Source organism: Leptopilina boulardi, unplaced genomic scaffold (assembly GCF_019393585.1).
Source record: "Leptopilina boulardi isolate dan_hultmark-lab unplaced genomic scaffold, ZJU_Lbou_2.1 LbouV2_223, whole genome shotgun sequence".
Classification (NCBI taxonomy): domain Eukaryota; kingdom Metazoa; phylum Arthropoda; class Insecta; order Hymenoptera; family Figitidae; genus Leptopilina; species Leptopilina boulardi.
The window spans coordinates 1,436,893-1,450,606 of record NW_026137778.1 but is presented as its reverse complement, the minus strand read 5'-3'; the positions used below and the strand labels follow the sequence as shown (position 1 = coordinate 1,450,606).

General features: G+C 29.3%; 1 protein-coding gene across 3 annotated transcripts in view; it reads left to right on the top strand.

Moving 5' to 3' along the window:
* Positions 1-13,714, top strand: part of LOC127279846 (glutamate decarboxylase) — a 67,486-nt gene that overhangs the window by 45,407 nt on the left and 8,365 nt on the right. For all 3 annotated transcript variants that reach the window (XM_051302470.1, XM_051302469.1, XM_051302471.1), the window contains 4 exons: positions 3,794-4,110; positions 4,935-5,186; positions 6,416-6,483; positions 10,837-10,915. In XM_051302470.1, the coding sequence (XP_051158427.1) occupies positions 3,794-4,110; positions 4,935-5,186; positions 6,416-6,483; positions 10,837-10,915 (716 nt within the window). The remainder of the gene's footprint in view (positions 1-3,793; positions 4,111-4,934; positions 5,187-6,415; positions 6,484-10,836; positions 10,916-13,714) is intronic.

Below are 13,714 nucleotides of genomic sequence, written 5' to 3'. Positions count from 1 at the left end.
AATTAATAAAGTGCCGTTCGTGCTAAAAATATTTGAGATTTTACAAACTAAGTGAACAAAAATTATATAAATTATGATGTATTGATAGCAAGTAAAACATTTTGTTTAAATTACAAAAAAATAGGTTGGCTTGACAGTATTGAAAAAACTACAATGTTTCTTCCTGCTCAACATTAACATTTTAATCATATAAAGATAGTTAAATCACAAATTATAATTAATAATTGAAATTTTAGTGATTCCTTAAACTAAAAAATATAGATTTTATATAAAGAAATGTTTGTTTATAGAGTAAGGATTTTCCCTTCCGGAATGTTTAATAAAAAGTTGAGAAAAATTCGATCCTTGGAAGGAATAAAATAACATAAAAATTGTATGTTATTAATATTGTTTATTGTCACAAAACAAGAAACGACGTTTCGATGACTTGGTTCGTCATCATCTTCAGGTTAAATAAAAACCTGACGTGCCAGCATAGTCTGTGCAAAATTAAATTTTAACGCTAAGATGTAACGGTTAAATTAATTTTTTGTAAATTTAACCTGAAGATGATGACGAACCAAGTCATCGAAACGTCGTTTCTTGTTTTGTGACAATAAACAATATTGATAACATACAATTTTTATGTTATTTGATTCCTTCCACGGATCGAATTTTTCTCAACTTTTTATTAAATGTTTGTTTACTTTAATTTCTAATTGGTAAAGTTTTAAATCAGTTCTTTTATTATATATCTGGTTTATGAATAAAAATATTATAATAAAAATATTAAAATAGTAATTATTATTTATAATTTATAATTAATACAATTAACTTTTGTAATAATTTTGTTTATATAAATTATTTTTACTATTAATTATTGAAAATCGAAATAAAATACTGAAATAAACAAAATTGTTAACCCTTTCATTTTAGTTAGTAAATTTTTATTTTTTCAAACAAAATGAGATTATAGAGGATACAATATATAAACGAAAAAAAGTAACACAACAAAAATGAACTTTAAAAATCTAACTTCATCCTCATCTTGCGTCCTCTTTCCCAATCTTTTGCATTGTTAAACGCAATTGCGAAGAGAGCTAGAACGCTGTCTTCGCTCAAGTTGAATTTTTCCATCAGTACCTCTGGAATAATTAAAAAAATTCGAAAATGGGTTATATGGGCTCATTTTTATTTGGATTGCATATATTTGAAGTTTTAAAGAAATATATGTACGTCACAAAATCTTGTGTAAAAATTATCTCCAATTGATGGATTGTTCTAAAATTTTGTAGACTTATTGCAGTCATCAATATCTAAAATCAGGCACAAGGATTTCCAAAAATATTCCCCATAATTTTTCTTTTGACAATTTTTCAAAAATTCGAAAATACGTTTTTTACCAAACAATTATTTACATTGTAAATTTTATTTTTTGTCCAAAAAACTAATTTCTCGAATTAAAACGAACTGATTAATCTATATGAAGTCTATATTTTACTTAAAATCTATAAATTAAATCATTTTTGAATTTTTGAAAAAAATCACTTTTTGAAGTAAATTTTTTCTTTATGAAAATTTTTAATAAATTTTGTCAGAGATTTTCTTGACATCAAAACAAATCGATTGATGTATATATAAAGTTTATATTTTACCAATATTTATAAAATTGATCGCTATTTGTATTTTTAATAAAAAATTGAAATTTAGAATTTTATACCAGATATATTATAGTTCTTTATTAACAATCCAATTGTCAGATAAGAGTAACAAATTATTTTCAAGGTTTTGTTATAAAAATCCAAGAATTTCAAGGTTTAAAATAGATTCAAAGACTTTTCACGGATTTCAAGGTCCGCTGAACACTCTGTAATAAATAAAATAAATAAATAAAATATGTGGCAACAATTTACCAAAGTTACAAGCGTGTTTGAAAATTAATGAACAGAAAATAATTGGACATCTGTAGCAGCTGATTTGTTGAAAAAAATTCCTTTTTCAAAATTGCATTGAAATGAGAAAACTCCTCTAAAATGAAGATTTGATTACTTTTACTGGGTGCACTCTATCTTTCAGGGAAATCAATGTTATAAATCAAATCTCGTTGTTTAAATGAGGAAAATTTGGTTTAATGTTTCTATAGATTATGTTTGAAATATATATATATATAGGCCAAATTGAGACATAATCTGGAAGTTTCGTTCATGCGACTAATGTAAGAGCAAACGTCCCCTACTACGATTTTAATGGATTATTCGTCAAATGCATACTTGACCGAATCACGTAATCCAGGACACCCGGTATATGAGAAAGGAAGGCGTAAGCCCTATTCCCCTCCAAGTTACATGAAGGGCCAGGTCCCATCAAACAGAAGCATTAGGTTTGATCCGCGCGCGATGTTCAGTCGAGCGAATGACAACATACTCAGCGTCAGAGCTTAAAGCTCTTTTCCCTCTTGCGCCTTCAACTTTTAGCTTCAAGCAAAAATTTTAAACAATAACTGAATGCTGCTCTAATTGTTTGGCGCGTGCTGTACATTCTATCTAAACCATTAATTATGAAATTTATTTTTCACTGCATTTGGCATTTCCTAATGGATTTTCAACTGTGATTTATGATGCACATTTCAGGGCTAATTAAAGTAACTGCTTTTGAGGTTACTGCAAAAGAACAATAAGAGAATGCCATAAAATTTTTTTGCGAATATGCTAAATTAAATTGGAATGAAAAAAACTCTTTTATTCAGTTTAATTGTGTTATTTAATTAGGAGTTAATTAAAAGTTAATGAACAGACATTAGTGAATGTCTTTTTAGCTGAAAAATATTATTTACCCAGGAAATAAAAACCTATTCAATATTTGTGAATCGGTCGGATTTCGGTATATCAAAAAAAAAAAATAGATACGATTTTTAGACGGAGAATTCAAAAGAATATTATAATTTTGAAAAATATAATATGGAATGAAGAATATAAATTAATTTTCAGTTTATTATGTATTACAATTATTTATTCAACATTTTTCTTCATACCATTATATTTTTCAGAAATATTATAATTTAATTTTAAATTCTCTGCCGAAAAATCGTATCTATTTTTTTCGGTACATATATCGAAAACTAATGAGGTGTGTCAGTTATACACCCAATTGCACAAAGGCCTAAGCAGAATCAAGTATACAAAACGGGAATAATGTCCTTTTCTATCTAATATTTCCTGTACTCGTATACTTAATTCTGCTTAGGCCTTAAATTCTATTCTTTCGGTTTGTTGAAATTTTGAAAATTCGTGACACTTCTATAATAATTTTATTCGTTTATGTCGTATGATGTAAAGGCCTGAGCAGAATAGAAACGTAACCGGAATCGTAATCGTAAACGCAACCGGAAGAATGAGTTAGAGAAGGATAGACATATTGTTTGTCCTTCTCTGACTCATTATTCCGGTTGGGTTTGCGATTACGATTCCGGTTACGTTTCTATTCTGCTCAGGCCTTTATACACCATATGCCACGAACTAATTATTACACAGAAAATTAAAAGGCATTAAAATAAGCTGCAACGCTTATTATTTTAATCCAATTTTGCTTATTTTAATCTATTTTGGTATTAAAATAATAAGCGTTGCAGCTTATTTTAATACCTTATAATTTTCTGTGTATAGAAGTGTCACGACTTTTCAAAATACCGTCAAACCGGAAAGACAGCATTTATGCAATTGGAAAATTGTAATTTTTAACTTTGTCACACATTTGACGGAGGTCAAAATATATTTGCTATACCTATAGTTGGTTTTTTTTCTTCTTTGATTCACAGGACATCCTCATTTTTTCAATCAACTCTCCTGTGGTCTAGATCTTGTGTCTATGGCTGGTGAATGGCTTACTGCAACTGCAAATACAAATATGTTTACCTATGAAATAGCTCCTGTTTTTATTCTTATGGAAAATGTGGTTTTACAAAAAATGCGTGAACTTATTGGCTGGAATACTGGTGATTCAATTCTAGCGCCAGGAGGATCCATTAGCAATCTATACGCTTTTCTTGCTGCCAGACATAAAATGTTTCCTCAGTACAAAGAGCGAGGCCTTGCGACAGTCGGCGGTCAGCTTGTGATGTTCACTTCTGATCAAGTAAGAAAAATAATTAACAATTTGCCAATTCATTAAAATTAACCGTTTTTGCCGTTCATGTGTGTTACGAAATTTATCCAAGAGTCTTTTCTGGGTGAACAACCAATTGAAGGTTTCCATTGTCCCCACATTTTCATAATTCTCATTAACTACCGCACCCTGATCTGGTAAAAATAAAGGTGCTTTTATATCTCTGATATTTTGGACGAGTGAATTGACAGAATGGTTTTTCACGGCCGTGAAAATTCACGCCATTGAATTGTGATTCGGTTTACTAAAAACTCCGTGAAAATGGAACTGGAAATAGAGCCAATCACATTCAGAGGTGTGAATTTTCACGGCCGCCGTGAAAAACCATTCTGTCGATTCACTCGTCCAAAATACCGGAGGTATTGAAGCACATTTAGTGATTTTATTGTTAAAATTAAAAGTTACTATAAAGTCACTAAATTGTCACTAGAGCAGAGTGCGGTAGTTGACAAGAATTATAACAAATGGCTAGTGGGGACAATGGAAACTTTCCCAATTATAAGAAAAGCCGATGTGCTTGTGTTGATAATCAGGGATGGGTAAATTGAGGTTTTCTGCGTATATATATTACCTAAATGATACACTTTTTTGTCATTTTCTAACACACATGTTGCCATGACAACATGTGCGTTAGAAAAGGACAAAAAAGTGTAAAGGCATATCTGGCCACGAGTGTACATAACAAATTGTTGCTAACGCCAAAAAAATGTCATATGTTAGTTTATGAATGGCAAAAGGTTAATAGTTTGCGAAAACAAAAATTTTATGATGATTTTCGTTTTTTTTGTTGACAGTGTCATTATTCTGTAAAATCCTGCGCTTCGGTTTGTGGCTTAGGCACTGACAATTGTGTTATGGTACCAAGCGATGAACGAGGTCGTTTAATTCCATCAAAACTTGAAGAATTAATTTTAGAACGCAAAGCCAAAGGTCACATACCATTTTTTGTAAGTGCCACCGCAGGTACAACAGTAATTGGAGCCTTCGATCCTATATCTGAAATTGCTGATATTTGTCATAAATACAAATTATGGTTACATGTCGACGTAAGTATATTTTTATTTAAAGAATTTTATTTGGTATAATTTTTTTTTAGATGAATTTTCATTTTTCGAATTAGCAGTTTGACAGAATTTCTTTTTAAACGAATTTTTACTTAATAGAATTTTTAGGTATCGAATTTTTTATTTAGCAGAATTTTCATTTTATATAATTTCTCTTTATTCAAATTTTTAGTTAAAAGAATTCTAATTTTACCGAATATTAATTTAGCATAATTCTCATTCAATCAAAATTTATGTGATTGGAATTTTTAAATACCAAAATTTCCAATTCACCGAATCTTAATTTGTCCGAATTTTTATTTCTAAGAATTGTTATTTCATAGAATTCTTTGACAAATTTTCATTTGTCTGAAGTTGAAAAGGTCCGGACAAAAAATCGACAGAATAATTTCAACACGATTTTTAAAATTGACCAATCAGAAAAGTATCAATCTCGTGATTGGTAAATTTTAAAAATCGCACCGAAATCATTCTGTTCATTTGTTGTTCTGACATTTACAATTTCGGACAAATGAAAATTCGTCGTTTTAAGAATTCTATCAAATAACAATTCTTAGAAATAAAAATTCGGTGAATTGGAAATTTTGGTATTTAAACATTCGAATCACATAAAATTTGATTGATTAAGAATTTTGCTGAATAAATTCATTTTTTGAATTCTTTTAAACAAATTTTGTCCAAATTCAAAAAATTAAAATTTTAACTAATGATTTTTATAATCTGCGTAGCAAACAATACTTTCTGATTTGATTTCTACACTTTGTTCAAATCATCATTGATCATTTTCTTTCTAAACCTGTTTTTATTAATTAATAATTCTTTTAAATATTTAAAAGCAAGTTGATAAGATTCCTAGTGCTTGATATTTATCTAAGGAGTCTTAAGGGATAGATTAACGAAAAGTATAAAGTAATGACATTCAAATCTATAGTACTTATACAGCAGTTTAACTCTGGGATGTAAACGCCAAACGCGTAAGAGTCTTAGCATTAATAATAAATGTGAGAAGCAACAGGCTTTATCGTGACATCCCTAACAATTTGAGGGGAATTTTGAAAATAGCAACTGTCAAAGTTCCTATACATGAAAATGTATCTTACACATTTATCGCAATATCTTTATTTAAAATTACTTCAATTATCATATAAATTAATTTAAAAATGTTTTTTTCAGATTTTAATTTATTAAAAATAATTTTCTTTTGATTTTAGGCGGCTTGGGGTGGTGGACTGCTTTTATCCAGGAAACACAGACATCCCCAATTGACAGGTATTGAACGGTAAGTGTGAGAAACTAAAGACACTTTCATTATAAAGTTTGAATAGTTATTGAGTATAAGATATTTAAACATGATTATGTTTGAAAATGACAGTTACATATGAACATTTCGAAAATCTCTCGAACCCTATATACATATATATATATATAAGGGGACGTGTGAGTGCGAGCTTAATCCCTAAGTTTTATAGTTTATTGGGGCTTATTTTGATGGAATCCATCGAAAAATACAGTGCCAGGAGTACAGTATAGGGTTTCCAGAGTAAAATCAATACAGTGGTTTCCGAGTGGTGGCGCAAGGTGGATCGTTTCAATCGACTCACAGGAAAATAGCTTTACATGAAAATGAGCGAGGGTGTTGGTGAAAATCTCAGGGAAACTTTAAGTCAGTCAGGACATAATGGATCGTCGACATAAACCGCGATTAAAGAAAGTGCCACCGTATATATACTTGGATGAAGGAACTTTTTAGCCCTTAAGACTACCATTATCTTAAAAACTCGAATTGTTCTGAAATCTTTGGAAAATTAAATGAAAATTTTATTCTTTATATCTAATCAGAAGAATCTAATCAGTTCCTCTTTTTTTTCTAAACTCTGAGAAACAGTTAATAAAACTTGAATCGAAGATAGTAATTTAGATGTTACAATACGTTTTGTAGGAGTTTCCTTAGGCTATTGGGAATGTGTTGTAATGTGCGATACAAAAGGGATTGAAAAGACTGACTCCTGTCCACACCACATGCCAACTTTCACATTTTCCAGCCCTTCCAACTTAGTATATACGAGGGCAGGAGGCAAACCTGAAATAGGGACGAGATTTCAATGGGGTTGGCGAGATTAATCCACGATTTGCATCCGGGCGCATCTGCGCTCCCCTACTTGGAACTTGAGTGTAGACAATTCCTGACCCAAAAGTGCTGGGGTGTAAGAGTCTCTTGAGAGCAATTTTCGACGATTTTAGAACAATACTATATATCTAATAAGTATATCATCATTCTGATTACTTTTCATAAAAACTCTTTTAAATTTTGTTTTATTAACTCAATCACCTAAAAAAAACACAGATATAAAAATGGTGTACAGTTTATTTGTATTGCAAAATTTTTTGCGAAAAAAAAATCATTTTACATTAGACTGTACATCATGTAAAGAACTTCCTTCCTGAAGGTCGTGATTAAAATGGCAAGCGGAGGAGCAAAAGACACAAGTCCAAAGGAAGAACAACAGCTGGATCTGTTCCCTGGAGCGCATTTGCAGAACAGAACTCTGCTCTTATTGCCACGACACAGAATTGCAGCGCTGCTCACAAGTTGGAAATAAAGCCCATGCCTTGACAATGCTGGATTAAACTCATACAAAGGGATTCGCTCATCGGCTCTATCTTCATTACTCTTGTTTCCTTCTTTTCAATATAAGGAATACAAATTTTTTTTTTTGATTTTAAAAGCAAAAAGTCTATTCGATTGCTTTATGTAACAAAAGTATCATAATCGTTATATACAAAATGTCAATTGAAAAATATCTCCATTCAAGATAGAACAATTCTGAAAAATTCTTTTTATCTTTTGTTCATATACAACATAAAAAGAAATGTATCCAACTTTACAAAGATTAACCCACAATATTTTTACTTCTTGAAAAATAACTTCAAACTAACTCTTCTGAATTGTAACATTTGTTATAACAAAAAGGATATCACTTTTTACATGCGATGTTCTGTGACAAAAAAAGAAAATTCTCGAACAAAGAAAAATTGTTAGAAAAATTTTCTATTGAGCAAAGAAAGTCCTGTTTATGGCACAACTAATGCTTGTGATGCTTTCGCGTTATTTATTGAGAAGAGCACTGTGTAACGATTAATGGTAAACGCCTGTTTGTGACACAAATCACTTTTGCAGTACTAGAAATCAGAACCCTCGCTGCAGCTGTAATGTCAATAAGCAGAAGGGTCGAATTTCGCGTATATGTCAGTTGCCATGTATCGATAACATTTGTCATTTAATACAAAGCCCGCTCATAAAATATAAAGCTATAAGCATATACCTGTAATATTTTAATATATGCATAATACGAAAGTTATTATTCTTACCCTACTTCAATCTTGCATAAATAATTGAGTATACTGTACTTAAAACCATCCCAAAAATGGTCATCCAATTTGACACCAACTTTGATGCGTTTCTGTAGAACCAATATAATATGGACAAATTCACGACACCTTATACGATTTAACTTTAGAACTGTAAAAAAAATTTCAAATTACATGCATACATTTTATTCATAAATGTATATGTTATAAATATATTCAGGAATAATAATCTTTTTGTGTGAACCATTTTCCTTTAGTGCTGAAAAAATTTTATGAGTAAAAGACTTCAGAGAGGTTTTTTTTGGCGAAAATTCATTTATCATACTGAAAAAACATTTGAAGATTAATAATCGACAAATCCACAGAATTGTTAGATTTTCACTTACTATAAAAATAAAAAAATTTGATTCAAAGTTTCATCAAAACTATCGCTTTTTCTTTTGTTATTCCTTTTTGAATAACAATTTTTCATTATCGATCATCTTTAACCAATAATTAACCAATAATCTATAATCACTGCTACTAATTTCGATACAAGTATGAAAATATAACAAATGACAGAGTATTCCACTTTTATGTTCCTGAAGTTCTGAACGTTCAAATGAACAAAATCATTTATTTGGTGAGATACATGATTATGTTCTAAACATCATTAGTTAGAATTTTCATTTTATGGATTTTCATTTGTCATAATCACTATTGAGCCGAATTTTTATTTTTTCGAATTAGTATTTTGCAGAATTTTCATTAAAACGATTTTCTATATTACAGAATTTTTATATAACCGAAATTTCACTTCACAGAATTTTTATTTGTCAAAATTTTTATTTGCTTGAATTTTCATTTAACATAATAGGCATTTTCAAAAATTTTTATTGGGTAGAATTTCATTGCATAAAATTTTCTTTCAGATGAATTTTCATTTGTTTAAATTATTATTTAGTCTATAAATTTAAAAAAAAAACTACATCAATGAAAAATAAAAAATACATTAAACATTTAATGTATTTTCAGGCACATACTTGCACTTTTTACATTTATTGTAATATTTCCTTTACTTCTAATGGCACATTTAAGTTTTTCGTTTTTTCAAAAGCAAAAAGCTTCAATTTATAAAATTGCAATTGAATGATCGCTGCAATAAAATATTATATTAGATTTTTATTTAAAAATAATACATGAAAAATAATTTTTTAAGTTAAGAATCATGTCAAAATCTTGTTGACATTAAAAATATAAAATAATCAGTGGCACCTCCGAATTGTGACACTTTGCAGGGAATGGTAGCTTTTTTTCGATACATGGCTGGGAACTAGAATAGAGAAAAGCAGGGTGATGCAGGTGTCAAAAATACAAAATGATAAATTACATATTTCGGACTTTCTACTGAATTTCCAAGTGAAATTTACATGCTCCCATTCTAAACAAGGCACTCAAAACTTGTACTTTCAAGTTTATTTAATTTTCTTAATCCAATAGGTTCTGAGAGATATTTTATAACCGATTTTAGTAGAAATATTAAAATAATTAATAGGATATTTCTAAAATGAAAAAAAAGTTATATAAAATCGATTGGTTCCGTGGATTTGCCCATAGATAATAAATATTATTCTTGTGTTTAGAAATTGATAATTAGTATAATATATTGAATAAAAGTGACAGTGTCAGTAGGAAGGGTTATAAAATTTACCACAAGGGTGTGACTATAAGCACGACGGGATATAAATCCGATCCCGCAGCTATATTAATAGCTACTCTCGAATTGATAGACCCTCCTGGTAACAGGCAAAGATAACTCATATTTTATCCCCTATTACCTCCCGTGGGAGTGGATGAGGGTTTGACGACCAGCTGAGGCTGATCGGCTTTTTCAGTCATCTTGGCACACTCTTTTTTTTGACCTGTCATCTTTATATATCTCTAATATGTCTATCTATAAATCCACCAAATGTTTTACTTGTCATATATATATATATATATTTTAGTTTGACATTTCTTATACATAGTGGATTAAAAGATGAAGTTTATGTATACAGAAAAAATTTAGACTCATTTTGAGTTGGGTATCGAATACTCAAAATGATCATGAACGGAATTTAGGTACTTGAATAATAATGAAATTAATATGTTTTTAAATTTAGCGCTGTCATTTTAGTTGGCATAGTACCTTTCTTGCTGTCAAAATAATTGTTTTCATTTTTATAATCTAAAAAAAGTTTTGTGAATCATTGGAAAATAATTAAAAATTAATATTATATTTCAGGGCTGATTCGGTAACCTGGAATCCTCATAAACTGATGGGAGCCTTATTACAGTGTTCTACTATTCACTTTAAAGAAGATGTAAGTAGTAATAATTTTAATAAATTTATACGACTTTAAACATACTCAGTACACCCTTCAACTAATTATAATTTTCACTTTCCCTGCTTCTAATTTTTTTTCTCAATTTCACGCTGTTTCCACAATAACGTAATCGAATCGTTTTGAAGACAATGCGCGCGCATCGCATAAATTTTTTATCGACAGTTGGCAATAGATGCGTGCGCATTGTCTTGTCCTAAAAATAAGACGATTCGATTAAGCTATTGTGGAAACAGCCTTATTTTCATTTTTACTAATTTCTAATTAGTGGAAATGAAAGTGAATATTAAAATTAATAGAAGAGAAAGTGAAAATATCCAAAATGTCCTATTATAGAGAGTAAACAAAATTTTAACGTTTCTTTATAAATTTGTTACATATAGAGCAGCAATTTTCCAAAATTTGAAACTAAAATCTCTCCAACTTATCATTATTCAACTGGAACAGTTAAAATTATAAAAATAAATAGGGTGACCAAACGTTCTGATTTAAAGACATGCGTCTTTTTTTATATCCTACTTTTTCATGCGTAAAATTTTTGAAAAAAAAGTAGGTGTAAAAAATCAAAAAGTGGAGGTATAATATCCCGATTTTCTTCTATAATCACCCTAAACATAAAAAATTATTTCAAATTGACGTTGCTCTTTTTTACAATACAATAATTTTTCACTACCCCAAATTCCGTAAATCCGTATCGAATTGATTATGTATATGCGTTTAGTGAAAAATTTGATTGATAAGAAATTTTCGTTGAAAAAAGAAAAATTACTGTTTAGGTCAAATTCTTTACATATCGGCCTCCTCGGCCCCGAAAGCGATGACGTGGTAGTGACATTCCAAAACGTTTGCAAACGCAACTTCGCAAACGGGACACTGCAGGAATTTAATTAAGCTAAGAGATAACATATGTTGCTAGCTCGGTGTATAGTGGGGAGTAGAGGGTACATCCCCTTCGGAGTTTAGTTATTGCTATTCGGTTCTTCCCCTCCAGATATTAAAATTCCGTACACCGGCTGCTGTTCACCCTAAGAATGTTTTGAGGAACGTTCTTTTTTTTTGCAAATTTTCTCCATTTTCAGAAATCAATCTTCTATGAAAAAAGAATGATCAATAATAAATATATTACATGACGTCAATCTTCTTTTCAATTCCGTGTATACAAATTTTTGTCATCTATATATATATAGATAAGAATCTTTAATATGCATCAAAGATAAATTAAAATTTGCATTTATTTATATTATTATCAATATATAAAAAATTTGGTTGCTTTTGAAATCTTTTACCTCACAATCCTCAAACTTATTTTTACTGAAATATTTTTTTCTTTTTAATGTAAGGTTAATTATTTTCATTTAACAAAATTATAAAATGGCTATTTCATAATGCAATATGACAGCCATTTTAGAATCTCAATATTGTTCTGCTTGATATTCACTGCGCACGTGCGAATCTTCTTATTGACCCGTTACACAAACTGTTTTTGGCAAATATAATTCCATAATTTTCTGCATTTGATACGCAAATTAAAAAACTTTCAATTCCAAAAAATACTATTTCTTAATCCTTTAATGTAAATCATAAATTCATTAAAATCATAATAACTTTTAAACAAGTATTTAAATATTTGAACCCGGCAAGAAGAGGTAAAACCATTATGCTAAAGTTAAATAATCATATTTCCAAACATTTTAATCCGTTTTAATTCCTTTTGATTAAAATGAATTAAATTGCTAGTATTTTTTACGTTTTAAACGGAATTTAATTGGTTTCAAATTTTTAAGATATAAAACAGGATTTAACTGATTTTAATTCTCGCTAACGTATCGGAATTAAAATGTGTGCGATTTTCATCAGGAATTAAAAGAGAATTTACATGTATCCACATGAATGCCCTCCAAAGGAATTAAAACGTGAAAGTTCAAAATCGACATTATACATTATTGGATTGAAAGCGTTTGAAATTCCACGATATTTGTAGTCGTTTTAATTCATTTATTTAATCGATTTCTTTTTGCCGGGTTATCTTAAATTTTTAAATTACTAACTCTAGTCCAAGTATTCTTATTGCTAAATAAAAATAAAAAACCATTTTAGGAATTATATTTTTAAAAATTCAAGAATTATACATTTTACTATAAAATCAATAGAAAATATACAAAATACACTTCCTATTTGTATACTTTTACGAACTTAACACAAATTTAAAGTCAGATTTCTAAAATTTTAAATGGTAGACCAAATATGGCGGCTGAATTTTTTTAAAATTACATCGTATTTGCTTGAAACTTGCAATCAGTGACTTCAAAATATCTTAAATACCAAGTTTTATTAAAATGTAACTTTTTTCAAAAATTTATCTGATAAGTTTCAAGCCAATTCGATGAATTTTAAAAAATTCATTCACTATATTAGATCTGCAATTTAAAATTTTAAAGAAACTGACATCGAATTCGTAATTAGCCAACCTTAAAAATCCCTGTGTTACAATTTTCAAGCAAATCAGATGAGTTTTAAAAAATTCATATTCTCCATATTGGATCCGCCATTTTAAATTTTGAAAACCTGACATCGGATTCGTAATTAGTGACCCTGATAACTCCCGAGTAACAAATTTCAAGCAAATTCGATGAATTTTAAAAAATTTATCCGCCATATTGGATCCGACATTTTAAATTTTGAAAAACTGTCTTCGGATTCGTAATTAGTGACCCCGAAAACCTCAGTAAAAATCGAAGCACCGAAGTTTTTTTTTACTTATTAGGAAATAAATTTTCG